This window comes from Coptis chinensis, chromosome 4 (assembly GCF_015680905.1).
Source record: "Coptis chinensis isolate HL-2020 chromosome 4, ASM1568090v1, whole genome shotgun sequence".
In the NCBI taxonomy this organism is placed as follows: domain Eukaryota; kingdom Viridiplantae; phylum Streptophyta; class Magnoliopsida; order Ranunculales; family Ranunculaceae; genus Coptis; species Coptis chinensis.
This window is the reverse complement of record NC_141459.1, coordinates 107,041,271-107,063,447: the sequence shown is the minus strand read 5'-3', so window position 1 is coordinate 107,063,447 and position 22,177 is coordinate 107,041,271. Positions and strand designations below refer to the sequence as shown.

The following is a 22,177-nucleotide window of genomic DNA, read 5'->3' as shown; positions in this document are numbered from 1 at the left end:
GTCAAAGTTTTGTGCTATCAAAAACTAGCTCCCGTACCTAAAACATTTTCTTATTTCATTGTCAACTATTTGTTCTCTTTCGTATGTGATCCCAGAGTATAACAAAGAGCAGAATGCAAACATAAAAATCTAGTAGTAAAATAAATTTTGTTTTAGAGGATGAGATGAGTGGATCATGACTCAATTCATTACTTTTACATTAAAAGTCAGCTTCAGGAATTGAGGTGGTCCAGTATGCATTCCTTCTATTACTGACTAAAGGAATATATATTGTATATTTGTATTCTCAAAAAGACAAACATCTTAGCAAAATAGCATCGCACTCAACCTACACTCTGAAAGTCACGCTTTATGATATGAAAGGTTAAATCTACATCACAGTAGTCACAAGCAAAGTGCCCACAAAATTGGAAATGACTTGGAGGATTTTGCATCATTACTTGGCAACAGCAATTAGAATCTTCTTGCTCATATGCCATTTGAAAGACGAAATAAGTTATCAGCTATTCACACTGCTATTCTATTACTAATCCATAGGACAAACAGAGAGACTCCAGACAAACAGCCCTGCACTTACCCTTTTTCTTCTTCCTTTCCCTTTTCATCCTTTTTATTTATTTAACTTATACACAAGCTCCCAGGCCTTTGGAAAGGATGTTAACTTACAAGAAAGGGTACATGAAATTTAGCTCTTGGTTAAACCAAGCTCTCATAGTTGACCAAAGGTTGTGACGGCTCAAAGTAGAACTTATGTAGAACTATGTTACTGATCCTATGGTTTGGAGAAGACAATTGCAACTTTTTATCAGTTGAGCACGCAATATCTATTCAGTAACACTGGTAATTTCCAGTTCGGAACGTATAATGTCATGACAACTGCCCACCTGGTTTCTGTCATATTAAGTAACACAAATCAACAATATGAACACAAAACATTCTTGAGCTAATTTTCTTTTCTTTTCTTATTATTTACTCAATTATTCATATATAGTTTGACAAAGTAGAAGCCAACGCGAATCCTTCTCAGTTGTGTCACACAAATGAATCGAGATAACTATATACATGCTTTTTCCCATAATGCAGCAAGCTTGCGTATGTTCGATCCCACACTCCAATGAAGAGAGACTCATCATCTGGACTCAGAGATACCCCTGAAATCTCCCCAAAGAAGTCAATCTCTTGCCGCTTCTTGTAATCTGCTTTGGTGCTGTAGATATGAACAAAATCTGCAGGTTCTGCCACTGCCATGAACTGCCCATCCGCAGAGAAATGGATTGATCTGACTGCACCCAGGTTGCCTTTAAGAACTGCAGTGGGTGCCGACAAATTCCTAATATCCCACATCCGACAGGTTTTGTCCTGATTCCCTGTTGCAAAGGTGTTTCCGTCTGGATGCCATGCAGATGCAAACGAATAGTCCAGATGCCCTACCAACGGAGAGACTGTCTGTTCATCACCAAATAATTTTTCAGGCTATTAGTATGATCCCACATTACACGTACAACCAAATTCATATCATTCTAGAGATGGTGAATATGCCTGTTTATGTGGCGCATGAAAACATGCTTGCAAGGCATAGACTGATAGACACGACTTGCGACATTCACTTCATTAACAAAACAACGAATAAATCAACAGACCTTTCCAGTTCGTGCATCAACTAGCAGCCCTTCAAGATGGTCTCCAACAACTGTAATCAGCTTACAATCTGGACTCATGGACGTGTGCTGCAATGAACAAGATGAAGAACTAGAATCTGTTAGTTTAACTGGAAAATATGGCAAACAAATTAAAAGAAATTACAATACCACCATTTACGAGAAAACACTGGCACAGAGCAACCCTACCACAAAAAGATCAGTAAGGAGAAAGAAATACGTGACTTCAGAGGACTGATATCCAAACAACTTACATTCACTGGCCAAGGAAAGCGGAAGTAATTTGAGAGCTGAAATGTCTCCGCATCAAATTCTCGTATGCCACTATCGTTATTGGACGCCATGAAATGTACTCCACCACTGCAGCAATTCAAATATTATAGTTTGTACGTGATACATCCTGCTTAATAATTATTAGGAAGAATCTAATACCTCAAGGTATTGTATATATCAATGGAATTTGTGATTGAATTATCATCGTAAGTCATTCTCGTACAGAAGCTCACTCCTTTTCTGTCCAGACGCTACAACATGATTTAAAGAAAGCATGTCATCACCTTTCATCAGAATGCAGGTAGACTAATACACTTGAAAATAACAATAATCAAATGTCTGCAAAAACTTAGGGGTCTTTTCTCTTCATGTTTCACTTTTCATTTTTATGTGGTAGATAACTTTTAGCATTATGTGCATGTGGCGGATGGGCAAGCATAGTGAAGACAGAAAAAGCGGTTATACAGACAGCTTTGGTCTTGATAAAGCTATGGCGTCTCAGTAAGAAGGAAATATTAATTGGGAGTGTCCTTTGGTGGCAAGGCGTTGTGATCAGAGGGGAAATTACGTAGTAACTGATCTTACCTACCATTTCTTTTATTTTTGATTGGTACAACAGAGATTTTTTATTTGAATCCAAGTAAGAAGCAGTGAGATATCCTACATAACAGATAGTATCTTACCTACCATTTGGCTGTCATTTCATGAGTATGGATTAGTGAAAGATACTTGTCATGAACAAAGAAATTATATTGTGTACAGATATGAACTTCAACTAATTTTAAGGACTTTGTTGAGTAATCCTACTGATTCTTGCTATAAGCAAGTGGCATTTTGAGCTTTGAGAACAAAATTAACAAATGTTTGGGTTAATATGGCATCTGAATATTCTTCTGTGCAATATACGCACCTTACAGGTGAGTTCTCCAAGGAAACCCCCGGCTACCAGTAAATTGTCCTTCACCGCGAGTGTGCTAATCTGAGTTTGTGAAAAACCTTCTAACAAACTACCAGAGTGTTTCTGGACAACAAAATCATAAGGAAGAACACTTTAGAAAAGAGAAAAATTGAGTTGATAAAACAGCGATAGTCTTAAAGAAAAGGAAGATAGCTACAATAACGCCTACAAACAAGTCAATAACTCCAGGAATTTCTATTTGACCATCACTTACATGCAAGTATGCAATAAAAGACAAGGTAACAGATGGGACTCATCTGGGCATATAATGTAACATGTAAGGTAGTGTCCATCATTTATCATTGACCTTTATTTTATATATGTTTTCTTTGCAAATGGTGATAATATTATATATGTATTCTGTGCAAATGGCGATAAAAAGAGGCTGAGAGATTCCACACACCATGGAAACAATATGGAGGGTTTATCACCTAGTCAAAGCAAATATAGTTATTTCATACTAGAATCTTTTCTATAAATTAGTTTATTACATACCAACATATGCAATTAACAATACTGCTAAACCATATTTTATCATCTATTTCATATTAATTACACACTTGATAAATCATGAAAAGTTCTTGAAACTACACCATATTACGTATTGCAATAAGAAATTCATAAGCTAAACTCTGAATGGAGTTAAATAATAAAACCTCAGTGGGCGCCACATGTCCTTGAAAGTTCAGGACCTCTGACAAATTGCGTGATAAAGAAGACCAGTGAACAACTGAGAAATGCGACATGAGATACACGTCGTGCTTTGAAGAAGCCCAAACCAAGTTCCTCAGCTGCAAAAGCAAAGGTAAAAAGGTTACCTAAGCTGGTAAATCAATCCATATGATTAACATTACCCAGCTATCAATTATTGCTGCAAAAAAATAAAAAAATAAAAAAAAAAAAAAATAAAAAAAAACTGGGTATATATATGCTTGCTATAGACACGAACATAGCATAACTTTGCTGACAAATGAAAGTTAATTTATCTAGCAAAGTAACAGCTAATATAGCATGCTGATCACAAGGACATGAGTGCCTTAGGGCTATTACCTGAACCCATAATACAGTAACACCTATTGAATTCAATTATGGACATAAATGGCACTTTATCCCAGACATGAAAGAGTTCAAATAGATTAAAAATCAAAAATCAAACATTAAAGCATCTACAAGCAAGCTATAGAACAGACTAACCAAAGAAGGAAAATAAAATTTAGAGATATTTTATCGAATGGTTTTGATTTGCACCACAAGGAAAGGGCAAAAATTGACATGTTCTTAAAATTGGTTATAAACCTTGAATTTGAAAAGCATTGGTTAAAAGAAGCCAACCGCAAGGGTTAACTCATCAGTTTAAATTAAGCCGACATAAGTCAGAGTTTAGTTTGATCCACTGAAAATGATGAAATGGCAGATGAATATTTTCGGAGCATTTTATGACAAATCCATGAGACATAGTAACTCGGGTTCTAGAAAAACAAAACAATATACGACTTTCAAAAATTAAACAAGCACAAGCACGTCCACACACAGTCCACTCTCGTAAGCAACTCTGACCTGGAAATGAAGAACTGTCGGCTTCACCAATCTTGTATTATGCCGAAACTCAAAGTAGTTACTACCTTTCTCCATTTGCTTGAATTCCTAAAGATCATGAAAACCAGGAAAACAACACTTAAAATTAGTGATCAATATTTGAACAAATTGTTAGGAAAGTATAAAACTTTTGGGCATCCAAGTAAGTTAAAGTAACAGACCTTGTCAATGAGTTCACCAGATGATGAGACATTCTCATAATTCTTGTAGTGTTCAAGCCTAGTTTTCCTGTAATTTTCCCTAGTTATATTCAATCTTTCCCAAGGGATTCCCTGGATATCTCTCCCTCTTCTTGCTTGCGCTGCTGACGTGTCTGTCTTGGTAACCTGAGTTTCCAGAGTACTTGAAAAATATTAGTATGAGATATTACTTATCAAAATTGTACTAAAACAAGAAAACTCGCCAAAAATGACCTAATTGACACTGTGAAGCTAGGTTACATTGACACGGGTAGGTGTGTCCGTATCGGACACGGATATGAATTGTCGGACATGGCAAAATATCAAAATTCGAGGTAAATTACATACAATGTGTCCGACACAGACATGTGGATACGTATCCGACACGGATTTTTTTTCAAAATATGGCGTGTCCATGTAACCTAGCTATGAAAGCTCTAATAGTCAGTAAGCAGTCTACTGTGAAAACTCAGATCACTTGGTAAGCGTCTAGGGAAATTATACAATATATTAACACGTGAAGATCAGTCAAACAGATTATAACATGTGATGTTGATGCATCCAAAGCATATAATTAACACTACATGCTTCAAAAGGATCAGTCATAATCATCATTTATAAAAGAAGGACTTCCTTCTTTCATATTAACTTCTAAACAGTGACATGCCTCAAACTTCTAAACAGTTATTTTAGAGATTTTTCTAAAATCGCCAAACTTTGTGACAATGGTTATGGCCAGAAGAACCCTCAGTGATTCAAACACCGAATTGAGTTCAAACCAATTTACTAATACCCGGACCAACAATTCAAAAGCTAACAAGACCAAAAGCCTGAAAATGCAATATGTTTCCAAGGACAAAATCAAAAGCATACCGATTCATAGTCATCAAAAAGCACTTCGCCATCACTTCCATAGTAATACTCTTCGTCTGTTGCATCTCCAACGACATTTCCACCCATGTCTTCCTCATCATCTGTCATGTAATCAAACTCCTCTGCTCTAACTTGAGACATGATACAGACCCTCTGAAATCAAAGATGAGCCAATACATCAATCAATACGGTTCGTAATTGAAACTGAACTGAATTACCCTAACTCATACTTCAAAAAATAATATTAATTTATAAATCAATTAAATCATACTACCTTTGATTATTCTTCAGAGAAGAACTTGGTAATAGAATCAGGGCTTTTTCCTTGTACTACTTCTCTTATTCTTAGTTCCTGCCACTCATTTTCTCCACATAAAAATGCCCAATTGATCCAATTTACCAATTACAGATTCTGTTTAAAATATAGTTACTTTTCATCGACAAACATAACAAAACATAAACAATAGCTGAAATTTAAAAAAGCCCAACCTTTCAATTGATTCAAACAATTGAATGAAACGTAACCATCTGGAATCAAACAATAACTAATCAATCGATCAAATTAAACACTTGGGCTATCTAATTGAATCAAAATACAATAAATTAACAATTTTTCAATACATATGATGGGGAAAAAAACATGAATCTAATAATAAAAAAGCTACCTTTATATGAATTCTGAGACGGAATGGAAAATTGAAAGTATGGGTATGTTTGTAATTGTACTAATTGTTGTTTTTCTTCACTCACTTTTTTGTCAGTTGGGTTTCTGGGATAAGCTTTAAGAAAAAAGAGAGCTTCTCTGTTCTGTTTTTTTGGAACGAAGAGAGATATAATACCGACAAAATAGAAAAATATATCAAACGAATTGAAGCAACTCCTCTAAAAAGAGTTGCACGGTGACACATCTGAAATCATGTGTTAAAGACTTCGGGCTGGACCACTTCCAATGATTATGGACTCTGTATCTATAAAACTGCACCGTTTTCAGGATAGGGATTAGGGAGGAGTACAATCTTTGGGTCCAATGGTTTGGAAAATTTACTACGCCACTTGAAAAATCTTATTAGAGCATTTCCGATACAAAGAGCTTTGAGGGGAAATAGCAATTTGTCATCTTGATGAGCCAAAAACTATGACCAAATGCAAATATGACAATGCAAGTAGTCGAGAGAGGCAGGCTGCTAGGGCCCTAATTTTTTTGTTCATAACTAGGGCCCTGAATTAAGTGACAGTTATTACTTATTACTACACGTTTTATGTTTTCTCACTGCCGAAAACCACTAGTTTGATCACAAGATAGAACATGTACTGTACAAAGGCACTTTCTTCTTCTCTAACCTATCAATTCAGCTCATTTTAATCAACTATCTATATAGGTTTTTCGTTAGATCTCAAAGGTAGGGGGCCTCACATTAAGTGCTTGGCTAGGGCTCTTAAGAACTCAGAGCCGCCCTTGAGGGTAGTTTTTTACTAATGAGAGTAGCACTTACTACTGAGATAGTTGTTGACTTGTGATCTTTTCCATCCTGCAAATTTTTTTTAAAAAAAATGTTTTTTTTTTTGAATATTTTTTTCCGGTGTGATTTTTTTATTTTTTTTCAACATTCGTGTTTTTTTCGATATTTTTTCATTTTTAATATTCATTCTCGAATAAAATATTCCGTGAAGAGAATTTTAAAGAAATAACAAGTTTTACATTAAGGCAATGTATCTATTCTACACTTTTGAACCAATAATATAAATATGAGAGAAAATAGTCCTATATGGAAGTAACAAGTTGTTACTTGCATTGGAAATGTTCTCACAATGTATCCATTCTTCACCATTTGAACAATCGCCATATTTAAACTGGTGTAATTTAAGGACATAGCTAGAGTAAAATCTGCCAGCTTCGGCTCCACGTACTTTTAAGAAGATAGGAAGCCCATTAGACTCAGCCTGAGTACAGTGATGGTTTAATCATGGATTTACGTTTTGTGCCAACCGAACTAACTCTAGAAAAAAGTTCGCGAATGTATACCGATATTTCAAGCGTCGACATTTAACCTTCCTATCGAGATTTCGAACTTTCCATCTCGTAAAAGTCGGTAATTGCGTAATGTGAAAGCAAACGCGTTAAACGGACGTGCGTATTTAAAACAATTCGTGAAAACAAACAAACAACCGCTGAAAACGCCTTTTTTTTCTTTTCATCGCTTCGTGTAAACCCTAATTCAGGTCATTTTTTTATCCTTTGTCTTAAAATCTGTTTTTTGCACTGTGTTTAATTTTACCTTTTAGTCCTTAATTTGAATTGTTATGTTTTGCTTGTACTTTTTTGGTAATTTGATTTATACGCATAGAAAAAATTGGTTTCTTAAATCTTGATTTATTGAATTAGGGGTGTAATTAATGTCTATTAGATTGATGAATTAAACTACTGATTGTGACAATAAGTATTTGTTCTACTTATTGAACACACCCTAAGTAGCTTCATACATGTTTGTGGAGTTCATACTTGTAATTGCTATTTAGTTATTAGATAATAGTTTGCAATTGCTATTTAGTTGGGATTCAATGTCTATGATATCAGTCAGCCGTATTACATGTATAAATATGAAGTATCTATAGTTTCTGAAATGGCATGAATGTTGACAAGCCAAATTTTGTGTAGGACATTGTATGATGAGACAACGAGATCCATTTTGGGAGTATGCGGAAGATTTTAAGGGTCGGTTTGTATGCAAATTCTGTCAGAAGAATTATCCCGGGGGAATAGCAAGAGTTAAGTCTCATTTATCTAAACTACCGGGGCGTGATGTTGCAATGTGTACTAAAGTTCCTCATGATGTCCACACTTTAGCTCTCGATGACATCCGCAGTAAGGAAGAGTACCCTTATAAGAGGAGGAGGGGATTATCAAGTTTCACATATATTGAAGAAAATGGGGTTAAGATTCCAGTTAGCCCACTTACAGTTAGCCCACTTAGGCCAACTAGTCCTACTACCTCATGTCCAGATTCTCCACCAAGATTACATCAAGCTACCTCACTTGCAGTATCCAGTACACAAAGATTACATCAAGCTACTCCGCTTGCGGTATCCAGTACACAAAGATTACATCATGCTACTCCGCTTGCGGTATCCAGTACACAAAGATTACATCAAGCTACTCCGCTTGCGGTATCCAGAACACCAAGATTCCATCAAGCTACCCCGCTTGCGGTATCCAGTAAGCAAGACGAAGAAGCAGTGGACAAAATGGTTAAAGATGAAAAACCAGTGATCAAAATGATTAAGGATAAAGAATCAGTAGACAAAATGGTTGCTCAAGCATTCATGATGAATGGCATTAACATTAATGTTGTTCAGTCACCATCATTTATTTCAATGATCAAGGCTATTGCTGAATATGGTTCTGGCTACTCATTACCTAGCTGTGCAACTCTTTCTCGAAATTGTTCACGAGATGCTAGGACAGAAGTCAGTGAATATGTCTCTGCAATTAAAGGCGTCTTGGTCTCTTACAGGGTGTGCGTTGATGTCAGACATCTGGACTGATCGCGAAAAGTTGTTCATTTTTAGTTTGATTGCCTATTAAGCCAAAAGGAGCAGTATTCTTAAAATCGTATGATAGAGCAGACAGTGTAGGAGATGATCCCGAAGATATTCTTTTGTCTACTATAGATGAGATTGGGTCTGAAAATGTGGTGCAGGTAATTGTAAACAGAGTTTCATATGAAGAGTATGGCATGGATTTAGTGGCGGAAAGATACCCTCAAATCTACAGAACAAAGTGTGCTTCTGATGGAATTCAACTTTTGCTAGAGGATATATACAAAAAAGTTGAGTGGATACAACTTGCTTTTGATGATGCAAAATTGATAGTTGACTACCTGTGCAAGTACCCTCTGGTTTTGAAATCAATGCAGGTTCTTACAGGTGAGAAGGAGTTAAAAAGGCCTTGTAAGACCACCTTTGATTCTTATTTTCTGATGCTTCAATCTCTCTTAGATTTTAAAGATAGTTTACGTACGATTGTTGCATCACCTGAATGGAGTTCCATGAATGAAAGTAAGACTTCAAAGGCAAACAACATTGTTCAAATGATTCAGAGCTTAGACTTTTGGAGTCAAGGAAAGGAGGTAATTTCAGCCTTGGAGCCTCTTATTTCAGTACTTCGTTTAGTTGAAGGTGAGGGGTCGACTGCAGGATATTTGTATGAGGCATTGGAACGTGTTAGGGTGGAACTGAAGCAACGGCGTAGTGCCGATGCATCAAAGTACTCGAAGCTATTGAAACTATTCGATTCAAGAAGGGAAGGAGATATTATCCATAAGATACATGCAGCCGCCGCATTTCTTAATCCATCGTTAATGTATGATGGGAAGATCAAATATGAACAACCTGATATAAGAGATGGCATGAACTATGTTGTGGAACACATGGTTAGTTCTGATGAAATGGATGATTTCACTTCACAGTTGTTACTATATAATGGAAAGAGCTCAACATTGTTCAACACTCTTTCTGTGTTAATGATGAAAAAGGCTCATCCTCGTAAGAATCTATACCAACTTTCTTTTTTCTTCCTGCTTTTTAATTAACATTTATAAACACATATTTATGTTTATCATTTCATGTAGGTGTATGGTGGGAATATAATGGCAGTGAAGTTCCTTTATCTGGAAAAGTTGCTATTAAGTATTTTGAGCCAACCATGTAGTTCCTCCTTATGTGGAAAAAATTGGAGTGCATTTGAAGTAGCGCAGACAATGAAGGCGAACAACTTTTCAGAAAATACTTCTGAGGAAATTGTTTACACAAGAATGAATTCGAAGATGATGGCGAGTTATAGGGACCTTGAAATGCAAGACAAGCATGCAATTAATCTTGAAAAGCTAGGAGAGCATCCTGAAGACATAAATGGTAGTCGGGAAGTCAGAAAGCATTATTCACATCAGCGGTGACACATTAAAGCTCAATGAAGTGGTTGATCTTGTATCTTCACCTTAGAAAGCATCCTAGACTTCATAATCAAAAAAGTATGGACAAACTTAGAATACTTACTGTTTCATTAGTATGGACTGGTGTAGATTAGCATGTACAAAGGTTATAGTGCTACTTTGAAAGTTTGGTTATAATTTCATTTGTTGTATGCTTTAGTGAACCTTGTTTTTAGAATAGGTCAAAACTTTTTTCGAGCTGACATATATAAAAGTGCTTCTCTTATACGTACTGCCTGAAACAGGAAAAGAGTGTTAAGCAACAGAAGGTGCGAAATTTTCTCAAACTGCATCTTCTGAGAGTATGCTTCACCCATGATTGAGAACCTCGGACAATGCTTGACAGGTTCGTGGTATTATTATTGTTTTAATATTGTTATTTATCACTATTTTACCCAGAAAAAATAACAAAATTCATCCAACTGTTTTCATAAGCTTCAGAATTGAATTTTATTGATACCTGCACAGGTAGTATTCGTGTTAGCTTGTTTCCCGTAGTTTTATGCCTTCTCCTTTATAGCAGCTTGTGTGGTCTTTCTCTGCTACGTCCTTGTCATTTTTATCGTAATTGATTCTGAAATAGTTTAGTTCTTTTCCGTTCCTTTTTTCTTTTTTCCCAGACACAAATGGTGATACTATAGTTAAGCCATCTGTGTGCAAAAAAAAACTTGTAAAAAGTTAGTAGATGGGGTTTTCAAAATCTTTAACAAAGAAAGCTTCAGTTTCAACATTTTTCTAAGACAGTTTTAGAGCACAAGTGGATTCAGCAAAAAAGCAAGTGCATCTGGCAGTCGTGGGATTTTCTAACAACCATCCTGATGAGTGAAAACTAAATGGTCCCAATTTTGTCTGTTCAATAATATGTCTAGAACCTTGTGTTATCCAATGAAAAACACCGCAATTATGTCATTCTGTAAGGTAAATTAGAGTTCCAATTAAGTGTAGATGTTATAATCCTTTGCTCCAATTTTAGATGCTGTGAATAAGGGATGATCTTTCACTGTTTTACCAAATGAAGCCGCACTTGGCCTAAGCAATAGGGCGTGGGCTAGAGTGATAGACGTTGATCCAATAGAACGTAGTAAACATTTTCAGTGTGGATAGCGTCTTAAGTGCAGCACCTTTTTTTTCGTGTGATCCTGAACCGCAAGGAATAAGAAATCAAGATGAACTCATGAGACACACAAGGTGCGCTTAGTTTCTTCCTTTATTTATGACTTGGTTTCTTTTTAACGTGACGATGTATGTGTTTGTTTTCTCGAATCCATTGCAACAAAAACCAATCAAATCGAAAGTCTTGCTTTCTGTTTACAGTGTCAGCTTAACACCAGTAATGCTAACAGGCTTGCACTATGGGGGATCACGTTTTGTTTGAGTGCACAACAAAACAAACAGCGCCGCTACTCTTTTGCAATGCAATTTTTATTCCATTTATTCGTGTTAAAAAATTAATCCATTAACTATAACGACCTAAAAATAAAAATATTGTAGTTTTTCATTTTTGTATGAAAATATTAAATAGTTCATTGATATGAGTGCATATATTTTGGCGCACCCATATGGATAATCTATTAAAAACATCGTTTTCAGAATTGAATGACTTGCCTTGAGTTTTCAACCTTTCTACATCTAGATTACATTAGAAGTCTGGCTTGTGTTCTGTACTCCTATGCCCCTTGAGGCCTTGACCACCTGCCAAACTATCCAACTCTCCAATAAGAAACTAGCTAGATTTTTTTTTTTTTGATTGGCAAGCATGTTTTAAATGAAATTAGTAACTTTTTGATGCTAGGAGAATTCGAATCCTAGACTTCTGGTATCATCACCCAAAGATTTGACCGTACTAATCGGCACATGAGAAAAACTAGCTAGATATGTACTAGTACTCTGAGATTTGTTAGTAATTGGATAAAAAAAAAATTTGTGTTTATGTAATTTTGCTCATAATCTGCAATCCAAAACAGACTATAAAACGGATCCTTTTTGTTAAAAGAAAGGTTTCCTACTTTCTACTACAACAAGTGAAAAACCAACCAATCAATGAAAAGTTCATGATTCCTTATTCAAAAAGAAGAGTATAACCGCCACCAACCGTCAGCAAAACTCCCGCGAATATTCTTTCCTTCTTGGAATAAACTCCCTTCCTTAAAAAGTTAAAAACAAACACTGTTCATAACTGTATATATATATATAACACAGACACCACCTCGAATCTCTCTTTCTTCCTTCTCTTTTCTCACCATGATCTCAAACCCCATCTCTCTTCTTTTGTTGTTAGTTTTCTTTACTGTTATCGTAGATGGCAAAGGTGGTGAACATATTCCAACGACACTAGATGGGCCGTTTAAACCAGTAACAGTTCCTTTTGATAACAGTTTACGTGGGCATGCTATAGATTTACCAGCAACTGATCCACGTGTCAAAAGAAATGTTCATGGTTTTGAACCTGAACAAATTTCTGTCACCCTTTCTTCTACTTATGATTCTGTTTGGGTTTCATGGATCACAGGTATATATTTTAAACTTCTTTTCACTCGACAATAGAATTTTTTAAGTTTGACTTTATTGTTATAGGCAAGCCTACGTCTTAGAATTTAAAGTATGTTTTTTTATATTATTTGTTGAATTAATATTTGAACATTTACCTGTGCATATGAATTATATAGTAGATTACTACTTTATAATTTGGACATATGTTCTTTTAATGGAGCTTGATTAATTGATACTAAAATTAAACTTGCCTACTACGTTTCTACTGAGATTAAGTAATCAGTTAAGCCCAAATTCAGATTTCAGGATTTCAGGATTTTCGATTTTCTCTTATTTTCGTTTCAACAAAAATGGCTTAACATCAGTATATAGTCTGCTTTCAACAATTGCCAATACGTTGTTTGATGTTTTCATTGATATTAGCTAGGGAGAAAGTTGAAATGATTTTTTAGATCATATGGTTTGTTAAGTATGTGCTTCCTTGGAACTTGATTTGCAGGGGAATTCCAAATTGGGGATGACATAAAGCCATTGGACCCCAAAAGTGTTGCAAGTGTTGTTCGTTATGGGATGTTAAGATATCCATTAAGCCATAAAGCTGAAGGTTATTCTCTAGTTTACAACCAGCTTTACCCTTTCGAAGGCCTTCAAAATTATTCTTCCGGAATCATACACCATGTTAGTCTCACAGGTATGTTCTGTCACACTTCTGTGTTCATTAATTTACCTTTTCAAGTATGTTTGTTGTATTTATCAGTCTTCACTTGATTACTGTTTGCATTGTAGATTTATATTACAGAATCTATTCATTCACGGCTTTGTAGGATTGAAACCTGGAAGAGAATATTTTTACCATTGTGGAGACCCTTCTAAAGAAGCCATGAGCGACATCCATTCTTTTAAGACAATGCCAGTTTCTAATCCAATAAGCTATCCTGGAAGGATTGCAGTGGTTGGAGATTTAGGTCTTCACATTATAACACAACGTCTACAATCAGTCACTTGATGAGCAACAATCCTGACCTTGTTCTTTTGGTTGGTGGCGTAACATATGCAAATTTATATCTCACAAATGGAACGGGTTCTGACTGCTATTCTTGCTCATTCTCCGATTCTCCAATTCATGAGACCTATCAGCCTCGTTGGGATTACTGGGGAAGGTGAAACGAGATTCTAGATTCTCAATGTTTGTTCTGTTTCAATGGACTATAGTTTGGTTCTAGATTCTATGACGACTACTGAATAAGTACTTTCAATTCCATGCGTACCATGTATGTGCTAATTAGAGTCGCTTGATTTTCAGATTTATGCAGCCTCTAGTGTCAAAAGTTCCAATAATGGTGGTTGAAGGTAATCATGAGATAGAACAACAAGCAGAGAACCAGACATTTGCAGCTTATAGTTCTCGATTTGCTTTCCCGAGTGAAGAAAGTGGATCCTCCTCAACATTCTACTATTCCTTTAATGCTGGTGGAATACATTTTGTCATGCTTGGTGCCTACATATCTTACAACAAATCAGGTGATGTATATGGACTTTTGTGATTGTTCTTTTCTTTTTTCACTTTTAGGCAAACTAAGACAACAAACGGAAAAAGTGCTTTGGTCTAGGTTGAGATCACCCCTACAAAACAGCACCAAACTATTTTGAAGCAGGGTAATTTTGAGGCATTTAAGAAGCACTTACAGAATTGCAGATCTTGGGAATTAAACTCATCAGAGACGTCGTTGCATCTCGCTAACGCTTATTCCTTGAGGCTATAGGCTTTAACTTTGGATAGACTGGGTAGCTAGACCAAATACAGTTTGAAAATAAAAACAGAAGTGATTTTTTCACAATATTACGCATAATAATCTTCCAATCAGTAAATGTGTAGTTGTAATAGAGAAAAATCAATCGTATTAAATCATAGTTTCTTCTTCAATAGTTTTTTATTGCAAGCGAAGATTCATTTTTTGCAAATAAAAGCCTAGATGCAAACTAATAAAGTAATGTTATTTTGTTATTACAGGAGACCAGTACAAGTGGTTGCAGAAAGACTTGGCCAATGTGGATAGATCAGTTACGCCGTGGTTGGTAGCTACTTGGCACCCGCCTTGGTACAGCACTTACCAAGCCCATTACAGAGAAGCAGAGTGTATGAGGGTGGAGATGGAAGAATTGCTTTATTCCTATGGCGTTGACATAGTTTTTAATGGACACGTGAGTAAACTCTGTTGAGGAGGTTCTTTTATATATATATGTGAACGTCATCATTCCAATATATATTGTTTCTAAGTTTTCATCTCAATCAATATTTTTGTCAATGTAACTTCAAGTTTTGTTTCCTGTAGTCAACTGCATTTTTAGATGGTGTTCAGAAAAGGATGAATTGTCGTTTATCTGTCCTGTCCTAGTAAGAGGGTTTTTAAGCAAGACATGAAACAAATCCACCCTGGCTGTTATAACCATACTGCATATAAGCTTCTTTTCGAACACTTTGGTGCATAATAGATTGATTCTTGAAGGTGAAAAACTATTTATGGTTCATCGCAATAGATTTATCTGCACCTATATTTAGTAAAATATATTGGTGAATTCAGATGTTTGAGTGTCTCTAATCTATAGATATGTAATCATAGGACGATGTCTGCCTCCCATCTACTATATACACTAAAGGATGTTTCTTTTCTTGGTGTTTCAAAATCATCAGGTTCACGCCTATGAGAGGTCAAATCGAGTTTACAACTACTCCCTGGATCCCTGTGGTCCTGTTTATATCACAGTTGGAGACGGTGGTAACCGTGAGAAGATGGCCATCAAACACGCTGATGAACCTGGAAATTGTCCAGACCCATCGACCACTCCGGATGAATACATGGGTGGTTTCTGTGCATTTAATTTCACATCGGGCCCTGCGAAAGGAAAGTTCTGTTGGGACCGGCAACCGGATTATAGTGCATACAGAGAAAGTAGCTTTGGTCACGGTATCCTAGAGGTAAACTTTTCCTTCCAACATGCTTAATGGTCAGAACCACATTTAAGGCTCATGCAAAATGTGATTCGTTACAACAGCTTAGATTTAGATGATTTTTACCATTATTCTGTCACCACTCACCAGGGTGTCTTTATAGCTATAGGCGTCAATCCTTTTAGTTAATTGGTGCTTCTTTATAAATGACCAACTTGGCAGAGCATTTACAGACTGATGTGATATCTTAAACCGTCTTAATACACAATTTGAAGAGCTACATATGATGCAAAGTGGGTCATAAGAGAACATGTTTTAGGGAGATCTGTCCTTAACTCCTTAAGAGCATGAAGGCAATTTATTTGTTGGTATAAGAGAAGTGTCTCCCATGGGACGGCAAGCCACTTAATCTTAGTTAAAATGCTTGAGTGATTTCTTTCTAATGGTATTGTGAAAACCAGACATTTTAAAAAAAATTGACACCATGCAAATCAAATTACTTAAACTTGGTGTTATAGAACTCCAGTGTAGATGTTTTTGGACAGACTGATACGAGTAAATCATAGAGACTAACATGTGATATGAATTGCAGGTGAAGAATGAGACCTATGCTTTATGGACATGGCACAGGAATCAGGATATGTACAATGGTGCTGCAGATCAAATTTATATTGTCAGGCAACCAGACAGGTGTACAGTACAACCAAAGGCCACTAGACCATGGAGGCGTGCCTTTTATTGATAAAGAGCTTCAGTTGATAATCAGTATCACACTCTTATACAGAACATACAATCATTTATAAAGAAAGCTATAGAAGCTTTGCAGGAGAGCCACTGACCCTCGTTTGCTGCAGTGTCTTTGCAAAGAAAACAGAAAACAGGGGATCTTAATGTATACTACAAACTCATTGAAAAGATTTCACGATACAATATTAGCTAGATCGAGCTTATCCCTTGTAAGCTAGTGTTTTTATATATTTATTGGTGATAGAAAAAAAAAAATCGAAAGTTTTGTATTTTTCTTGAAAATCTGAATACGTACTACAAGCCTGGTTTTTTTGAGAAGGAAATTTTGTTCACTCTTTGAGTATCAAGTAACAACTTGTTTATTTACTTTTTAATTGTTTTCATTTGTTAAGAATTCAAACAGAATAGAATATGAAAGGCGCGCATATATAACTCATACTCCAATTTGCATATGTTTTTATGATCTCTATAAACATATAGTTAGAAGATGAAAACAAAACTGACATCCACAATTGCCAATACAGCAAGTTTTACACCAAAACCATAAGAAATTCAAAAGATATCAAGAATTTCCAAAATGTAACCATTGCATAGAGGACAATTCCCTCTACTAACCCAAAGCTCTCTAGAACAAAGTCTGCAGAATGTATGCCCACATGGTATGAATGCTGCACCTTTATGTCTCACCATACACACACAACACACATACTCTCCCACTCCTTCTTGTCCCTTTACTTTTTTTTCTTCTTCTTTCACCTCTTCCTCCTCCTCTTCCTCTTCATCTTCTTCTTGGTCATCGTCTTCTGTCGTTAAATACTTTGACCCCACCACACCTGCTTGTCTGTCTGTCTCTTCTAACAAATCCAACAATGACATTGTCATTGGTGGTGGCTGTTGTTGTGACGACAAATTCCCTTTCTCATTCTCATTTCCCCTTCTCCCTTCATTGCCGTTGTCTTCTTCCCCACCATCATCTTCTCCCCTAGGAAGAATTACAACGGCGTCTTCTTCTTCTGTGTCTCCTTCTTCTTCCTCTGTGTCCCCTTCTTCTTCTATCTCCTCTTCTTGCCGTTCTTGTTCTCTAGTATTTCTACCAGAAACAGAAATGTTTCTTCGGAAAGACATAGAACTGTTGGTCCTCTGGAATCTACCATTTGATGATGATGATAACAATGATGAAGAAGAAGATGAGAAAGAAACATCAGAAACAGGGACAGGTTGCGGCGAAGACAAAGACAATGAAGAAGAATAAGAAGATGAAGAAGAAGAAGGTTTGGTTGAAGCAGAAAAAGAACGTGGAAGACGAAGACGATCTTTAAGCGATTTACGACTCTTAGTATTACTATAATGATCAACAAGATCTTTATAAGCTGATGTACCAGATTCTTCATCTGCAATGATATCAAGAAGTGTTCTACTTCTACTTGTTCCTAACGTTCTTTTTTCTTGTTGTTCATTTCCTCTAACTCCTTGATGATGTCTTGAATCAAATATCGACATTTTTAGATTCATGCAAAGAGTCAGAAGATTTCTTTTATTTTTCTTTAGATTTTTGTTTTTGTTCTTTTGGTTGGGTCTGTTTCTCTTCTCTCATTTACCGACAAATCAGCTGCCAAATATAGATTGTGGTGAGAGAGAAAAACGATTCCCTCTATCCTTTCTGTTTTGATTCTTTATAGGTATTTTTGTCAAGCTGCTTCAAAGTTAAAACTGTTATTATAGAGCTGCTCAGCTGCATGCATATATATGCATGTCATATCAAAGCACGTACGAAAGCATGAAAGCAAATTGGGAGGAGCTGAGGCATTTTGTAACTTCATTGCCAAAATTATTGATTATTTATTCATTTTGGTTTTAAGACTTAGTCTGCTAGCTATGTTGCCACCGATGCTCAGGAGACCAAGAAATGAGGGGAAGAGGCAGTCAGCTTGAAAATTGTAACGTGTGGTGGATTTGGTCACAACTCACAACAGCTGGTCCAACAAGAAATAATGAAACTGTGTAGCAGTGTGGGGGAATATTGAGTCGTTGGAAATTCATCGATTAACTTGAGAAGCGACGATGTTCGTTGGTGATAGATGCTTGGAAGCTATATATTAAAAAGAAAAGTGCCACAGAGTCGGAAGAAAATGGCGTTGGTGACCAATTCAATTTCGAAAAGTGATCTGGTGGAAGTCTCCTTCCCTAACTTGTGAAGATATATCATCTTGGCATAGAACGTTTGTCTTTCTGGCTGTCTATATCAACAAACTTGGTTCTTTACTCTATGAACAAAATTTCATTTTTTGACAGGTCAAGAACAAATCCTGTCGACGAGCGAGGTATGTTTGCTTCTGAAGAAGATGTCCAACGATACTATCCTTGAAAAAGACTAGGAACAAGTTAGTTCCTAGACACCTTAATTCATCATGAAATGGCATGAAGGAAATGTCAGAGTCATCTGATGAGCAGTCTTCTGATTGTGAAAATTCTTAGATGTCCCTCAGTACAGACGATGTTTCATCTGGGATTTGGAAACTCGATAAAATGGATGTTTGTGATTCGTTGTTAGATATAAAGACAAGGTGGGATGTTTTCCAATCTGACTTTCCTAGTCCATGGCCTCTTTACATGAAGAGATGTTATTAATTCTTTAGTTGGATCCTCTGATTCTAATGTCTCTATCCTCATATTAAGACTTCACTCACGAAGTTGGGAGATCGAAAAGTAGACTTTTCCAGCTCAAGATCAAAGGTGCCAACTACTTTTGGCTCGACAAAACACGAGAAGAATACAGGGAGAACTAGTAACATGCCTTCAAGCATAGATGTTCCAATGAATAACACTTGTTGGCCTCAATGAATTCAATGGGCCACAATGCACAAGCGCGCCAGTGAAAACTTCAGTGAAGATGGTTTCTCCTGGATGAACTTTGAAACAATATTAAGCACGAGTAGAGCAGTTAAGAAGCATATTTCAATGCATTTGCATCCAGTTTCCGATTTTCCGACAATTATTTTTTTATATTAGTTTGATGTATTTGCATCCAAGTTTTGATTTCCCGTTAATTATTCTTTGAAGTTAGTTTAATGCAGTTGTATCCATATTCCAATTTTCTATTAATTACTTTTTAAGATTAATTTAATGTTTGTATTTGCATCCAGTTTCTGAATTCCCGTTAAATATTATTTGAGGTTAGTTCGATGCATTTGCATCCAGTTTTCGGTTCCCCATTAATTGTTCTTTGACGTTAATTTCATTCAGTATTATACATGTTTTAAAATATTTGTCATTATTTCTTTGCCGTTATTATTTTTTTTTTCATTTTCTATTATATATTTTGTAATGTTATTTTTTGTATAATTTAATTTTCCACATATAATTTGTTTTGGTTGATTTTTAGTTCAAGAAAACCCCTAAACTGGTTCCAGTTAAAAAATGGCATAACTTGGTGGTTTTTTTTCAACCCGGAACATTAGATGCTTTGTTTATTAGCCTTAAATAAAAAATGTGTTTTATAGGGGCATGTTTCAGGCTTCGGATCGGATTATGGTATGGGTTTACATAATTAATTCTCAAAATTTTCATAATATAATATGTCATGCCAAATATGATTTTTGTTTTCGAAATGGTAACATTTTTTCCAAAGTCGGAGAATTGGAATTTTTGACAAATTTCAAAAAAAAAAAAAAAAAATCGGATGAAATTGAATCACTCAATCTATTTTATAATTTGTATAATGTATACATATTCTAGCGTTTTTAGTTTTTTTGTACTATTATTAATTAATGCAAGTTTATCATTGTAGCAATTCTAATTACATTAGAACCATAGTTCGGGATTTCAAACAGAATCTCAGAATTCCGTCGGATATTTTAGTTTTTGAAAAATTCAAAATTATATGTTAATGGTTGAAATATTGATAATTTCAAAATATGCTCAATATACCTGAATAAAGTGTAGGGGCATTTTTGTAATGTAATTAAAATATAGGGGCACTACAATAATCCAATTTGATGATAGAAACTGCCCAAAATTATAAAATCTAATTTAGAGCATAATGGAATTTTTTAACAAGAAATTTGATTAACTTACCAAACGAAAATAGCTTGGTAGCTAGTTGATACAATGTGTGCAAAGATAAACCCACAAAGAAAATTTTCACTTTGTTATGGTAGTTTCAACTTATTGAAAACTAGTTAAATTACAATATTATGAAACAAATCAAAAGGTTGGTAGAGATGATATATATTCTATATGTTGTTTTAGGAGTAGCATAGTTATTCTTTTTGTACTACTACTGTTATTTTTTTGTCCAAGGTTGAGGGTGCGCAGCTGAGGACCCTTGCACCCCCTTGGCTCCGCCCCTGGGACTGGGGCTTAGTTATTCTAAATTAACTGCATTATGTAGTTTCCTCCAATAGTCTCAGTGACTAAGTGAGGCACTCGAGAATGTCGGCAACCATTTTTACTATAACTAATTATGTTTTTAAAATCAAATTTAACATAAATGATTTTGACATTATACCAAACAATCAAATACAAAACAATTTATGATTTAATGACAAAAACAAACATGGAAAGAGAAAATTATATCAAACTGAAAAAAAAAAAAAAAAAAAAAAAGAAAGTCATTTGAAGAGGAAAGCTCCACGATCCCTGAATGGCTTTATATAACTCATTCTTCGTTGAATTACAGCTATACAGATTCAACTTATTCGTTATTATGCAGTTTATTCAATGCGTGCGTTTTTTTTTTTTTCTTTAGCTATTATTGTCAAACGACTTCACTGTTCTTAGTTCAAGCTTTCCTAAATACAACTGGAAGAGCTGGAGCATACAAAGCCAACAGTCTCCTTCCATTTTCAACATAAACTCCAACATCTCCGCACCTAGGCTTAGGGCACACTCTAGGCGGCCTAGGGGGCCGGCACTCAGGGCAGAAGCCTGGCTTGTAGCCACTTCCATTTCTATCAATTTGAAGGGAGACACCAGCCCTGTTACCGGCTCCTGTTGTTATAAGTGTCCTTTGTGTGGAAGCAGGATTAGACTCAAGTGCCCATTCTGTCGATTGAACACAAATCGTGGAAGCATTGAATCTTATCCTAAAGTCCCTGGATTCCCCTATAACTGTTTCAGTAGCCAAGGATGGAGTGAAAATGACAGGAAGGCCTGTTGAACCGATGCGGTCCTCTTGGCCAACAAAGAACGGGCACGAGGCATTTCCGGTTAACCAAGGTGACACCTCCTCCATTATGAGTACTTGCTGGCAAGATGTAGTACTGAGTACCAGCTTGGAGTGGTTGTCCAGTGGTGTCAAGCACAGGAGGAATTGTGCCTTGAGCAAGTATGGAAAGTGGGTCGGCTATAACGAACAATAGAAGGCTTACAACTCCTATTACATTCAACATGATGATAGAGGTGTCAAAGCAAAGAAGTTTGATGATTTGTTGAGATTGAGCTGATTTATATAGAGGTGTGAGGAT

At 35.9% G+C, this 22,177-nt stretch overlaps 3 protein-coding genes and 1 pseudogene across 4 annotated transcripts; 2 read left to right on the top strand and 2 right to left on the bottom strand.

Moving 5' to 3' along the window:
• Nucleotides 1–935: 935 nt before the first annotated feature.
• LOC147506759 (putative WD repeat-containing protein C2A9.03) lies at nucleotides 936–6,359 on the bottom strand. Its single transcript, XM_086558815.1, has 11 exons — nucleotides 6,203–6,359; nucleotides 5,812–6,065; nucleotides 5,538–5,690; nucleotides 4,647–4,811; nucleotides 4,447–4,533; nucleotides 3,546–3,680; nucleotides 2,842–2,952; nucleotides 2,091–2,182; nucleotides 1,913–2,018; nucleotides 1,641–1,727; nucleotides 936–1,446 (listed from the first exon to the last, which is right to left on the bottom strand). The coding sequence occupies exons 3-11, from the start codon at nucleotides 5,676–5,678 to the stop codon at nucleotides 1,033–1,035; spliced, it is 1,338 nt and encodes a 445-aa protein (XP_086414941.1). The 5' UTR covers nucleotides 5,679–5,690; nucleotides 5,812–6,065; nucleotides 6,203–6,359; the 3' UTR covers nucleotides 936–1,032.
• Nucleotides 6,360–7,607: 1,248 nt separating this feature from the next.
• On the top strand, nucleotides 7,608–10,459 carry LOC147506758 (uncharacterized; annotated as a pseudogene). The gene is made up of 3 exons (XR_015221170.1): nucleotides 7,608–7,757; nucleotides 8,194–10,079; nucleotides 10,166–10,459. The product of XR_015221170.1 is annotated as an uncharacterized LOC147506758 (transcript).
• A 2,086-nt stretch (nucleotides 10,460–12,545) lies between these two features.
• Nucleotides 12,546–17,078, top strand: LOC147506757 (purple acid phosphatase 15-like). Its single transcript, XM_086558814.1, is given in 8 exon segments — nucleotides 12,546–13,034; nucleotides 13,515–13,706; nucleotides 13,840–13,985; nucleotides 13,988–14,175; nucleotides 14,319–14,536; nucleotides 15,027–15,217; nucleotides 15,708–15,992; nucleotides 16,558–17,078. Coding segments are annotated over 8 exon segments (1,638 nt in total). The 5' UTR covers nucleotides 12,546–12,766; the 3' UTR covers nucleotides 16,708–17,078.
• Nucleotides 17,079–21,492: 4,414 nt separating this feature from the next.
• Nucleotides 21,493–21,945, bottom strand: LOC147506756 (kunitz type trypsin inhibitor 104-like). Its single transcript, XM_086605836.1, has one exon. It carries the CDS (start codon nucleotides 21,943–21,945, stop codon nucleotides 21,493–21,495), a length of 453 nt encoding a protein of 150 aa, XP_086461962.1.
• Nucleotides 21,946–22,177: the final 232 nt, after the last annotated feature.

Excerpts from the sequence above, each read along its gene's own strand:
- LOC147506759 (XM_086558815.1), bottom strand. The coding sequence starts at position 5,678 with ATGTCTCAAGTTAGAGCAGAGGAGTTTGATTACATGACAGATGATGAG. Across the intron at positions 3,681-4,446 it reads CGACAGTTCTTCATTTCCAG|CTGAGGAACTTGGTTTGGGC; the intron begins GTCAGAGTTGCT and ends TTGCTTTTGCAG. Across the intron at positions 1,728-1,912 it reads GCTTTCCTTGGCCAGTGAAT|CACACGTCCATGAGTCCAGA; the intron begins GTAAGTTGTTTG and ends TGTTCATTGCAG.
- LOC147506756 (XM_086605836.1), bottom strand. The coding sequence starts at position 21,945 with ATGGAGGAGGTGTCACCTTGGTTAACCGGAAATGCCTCGTGCCCGTTC.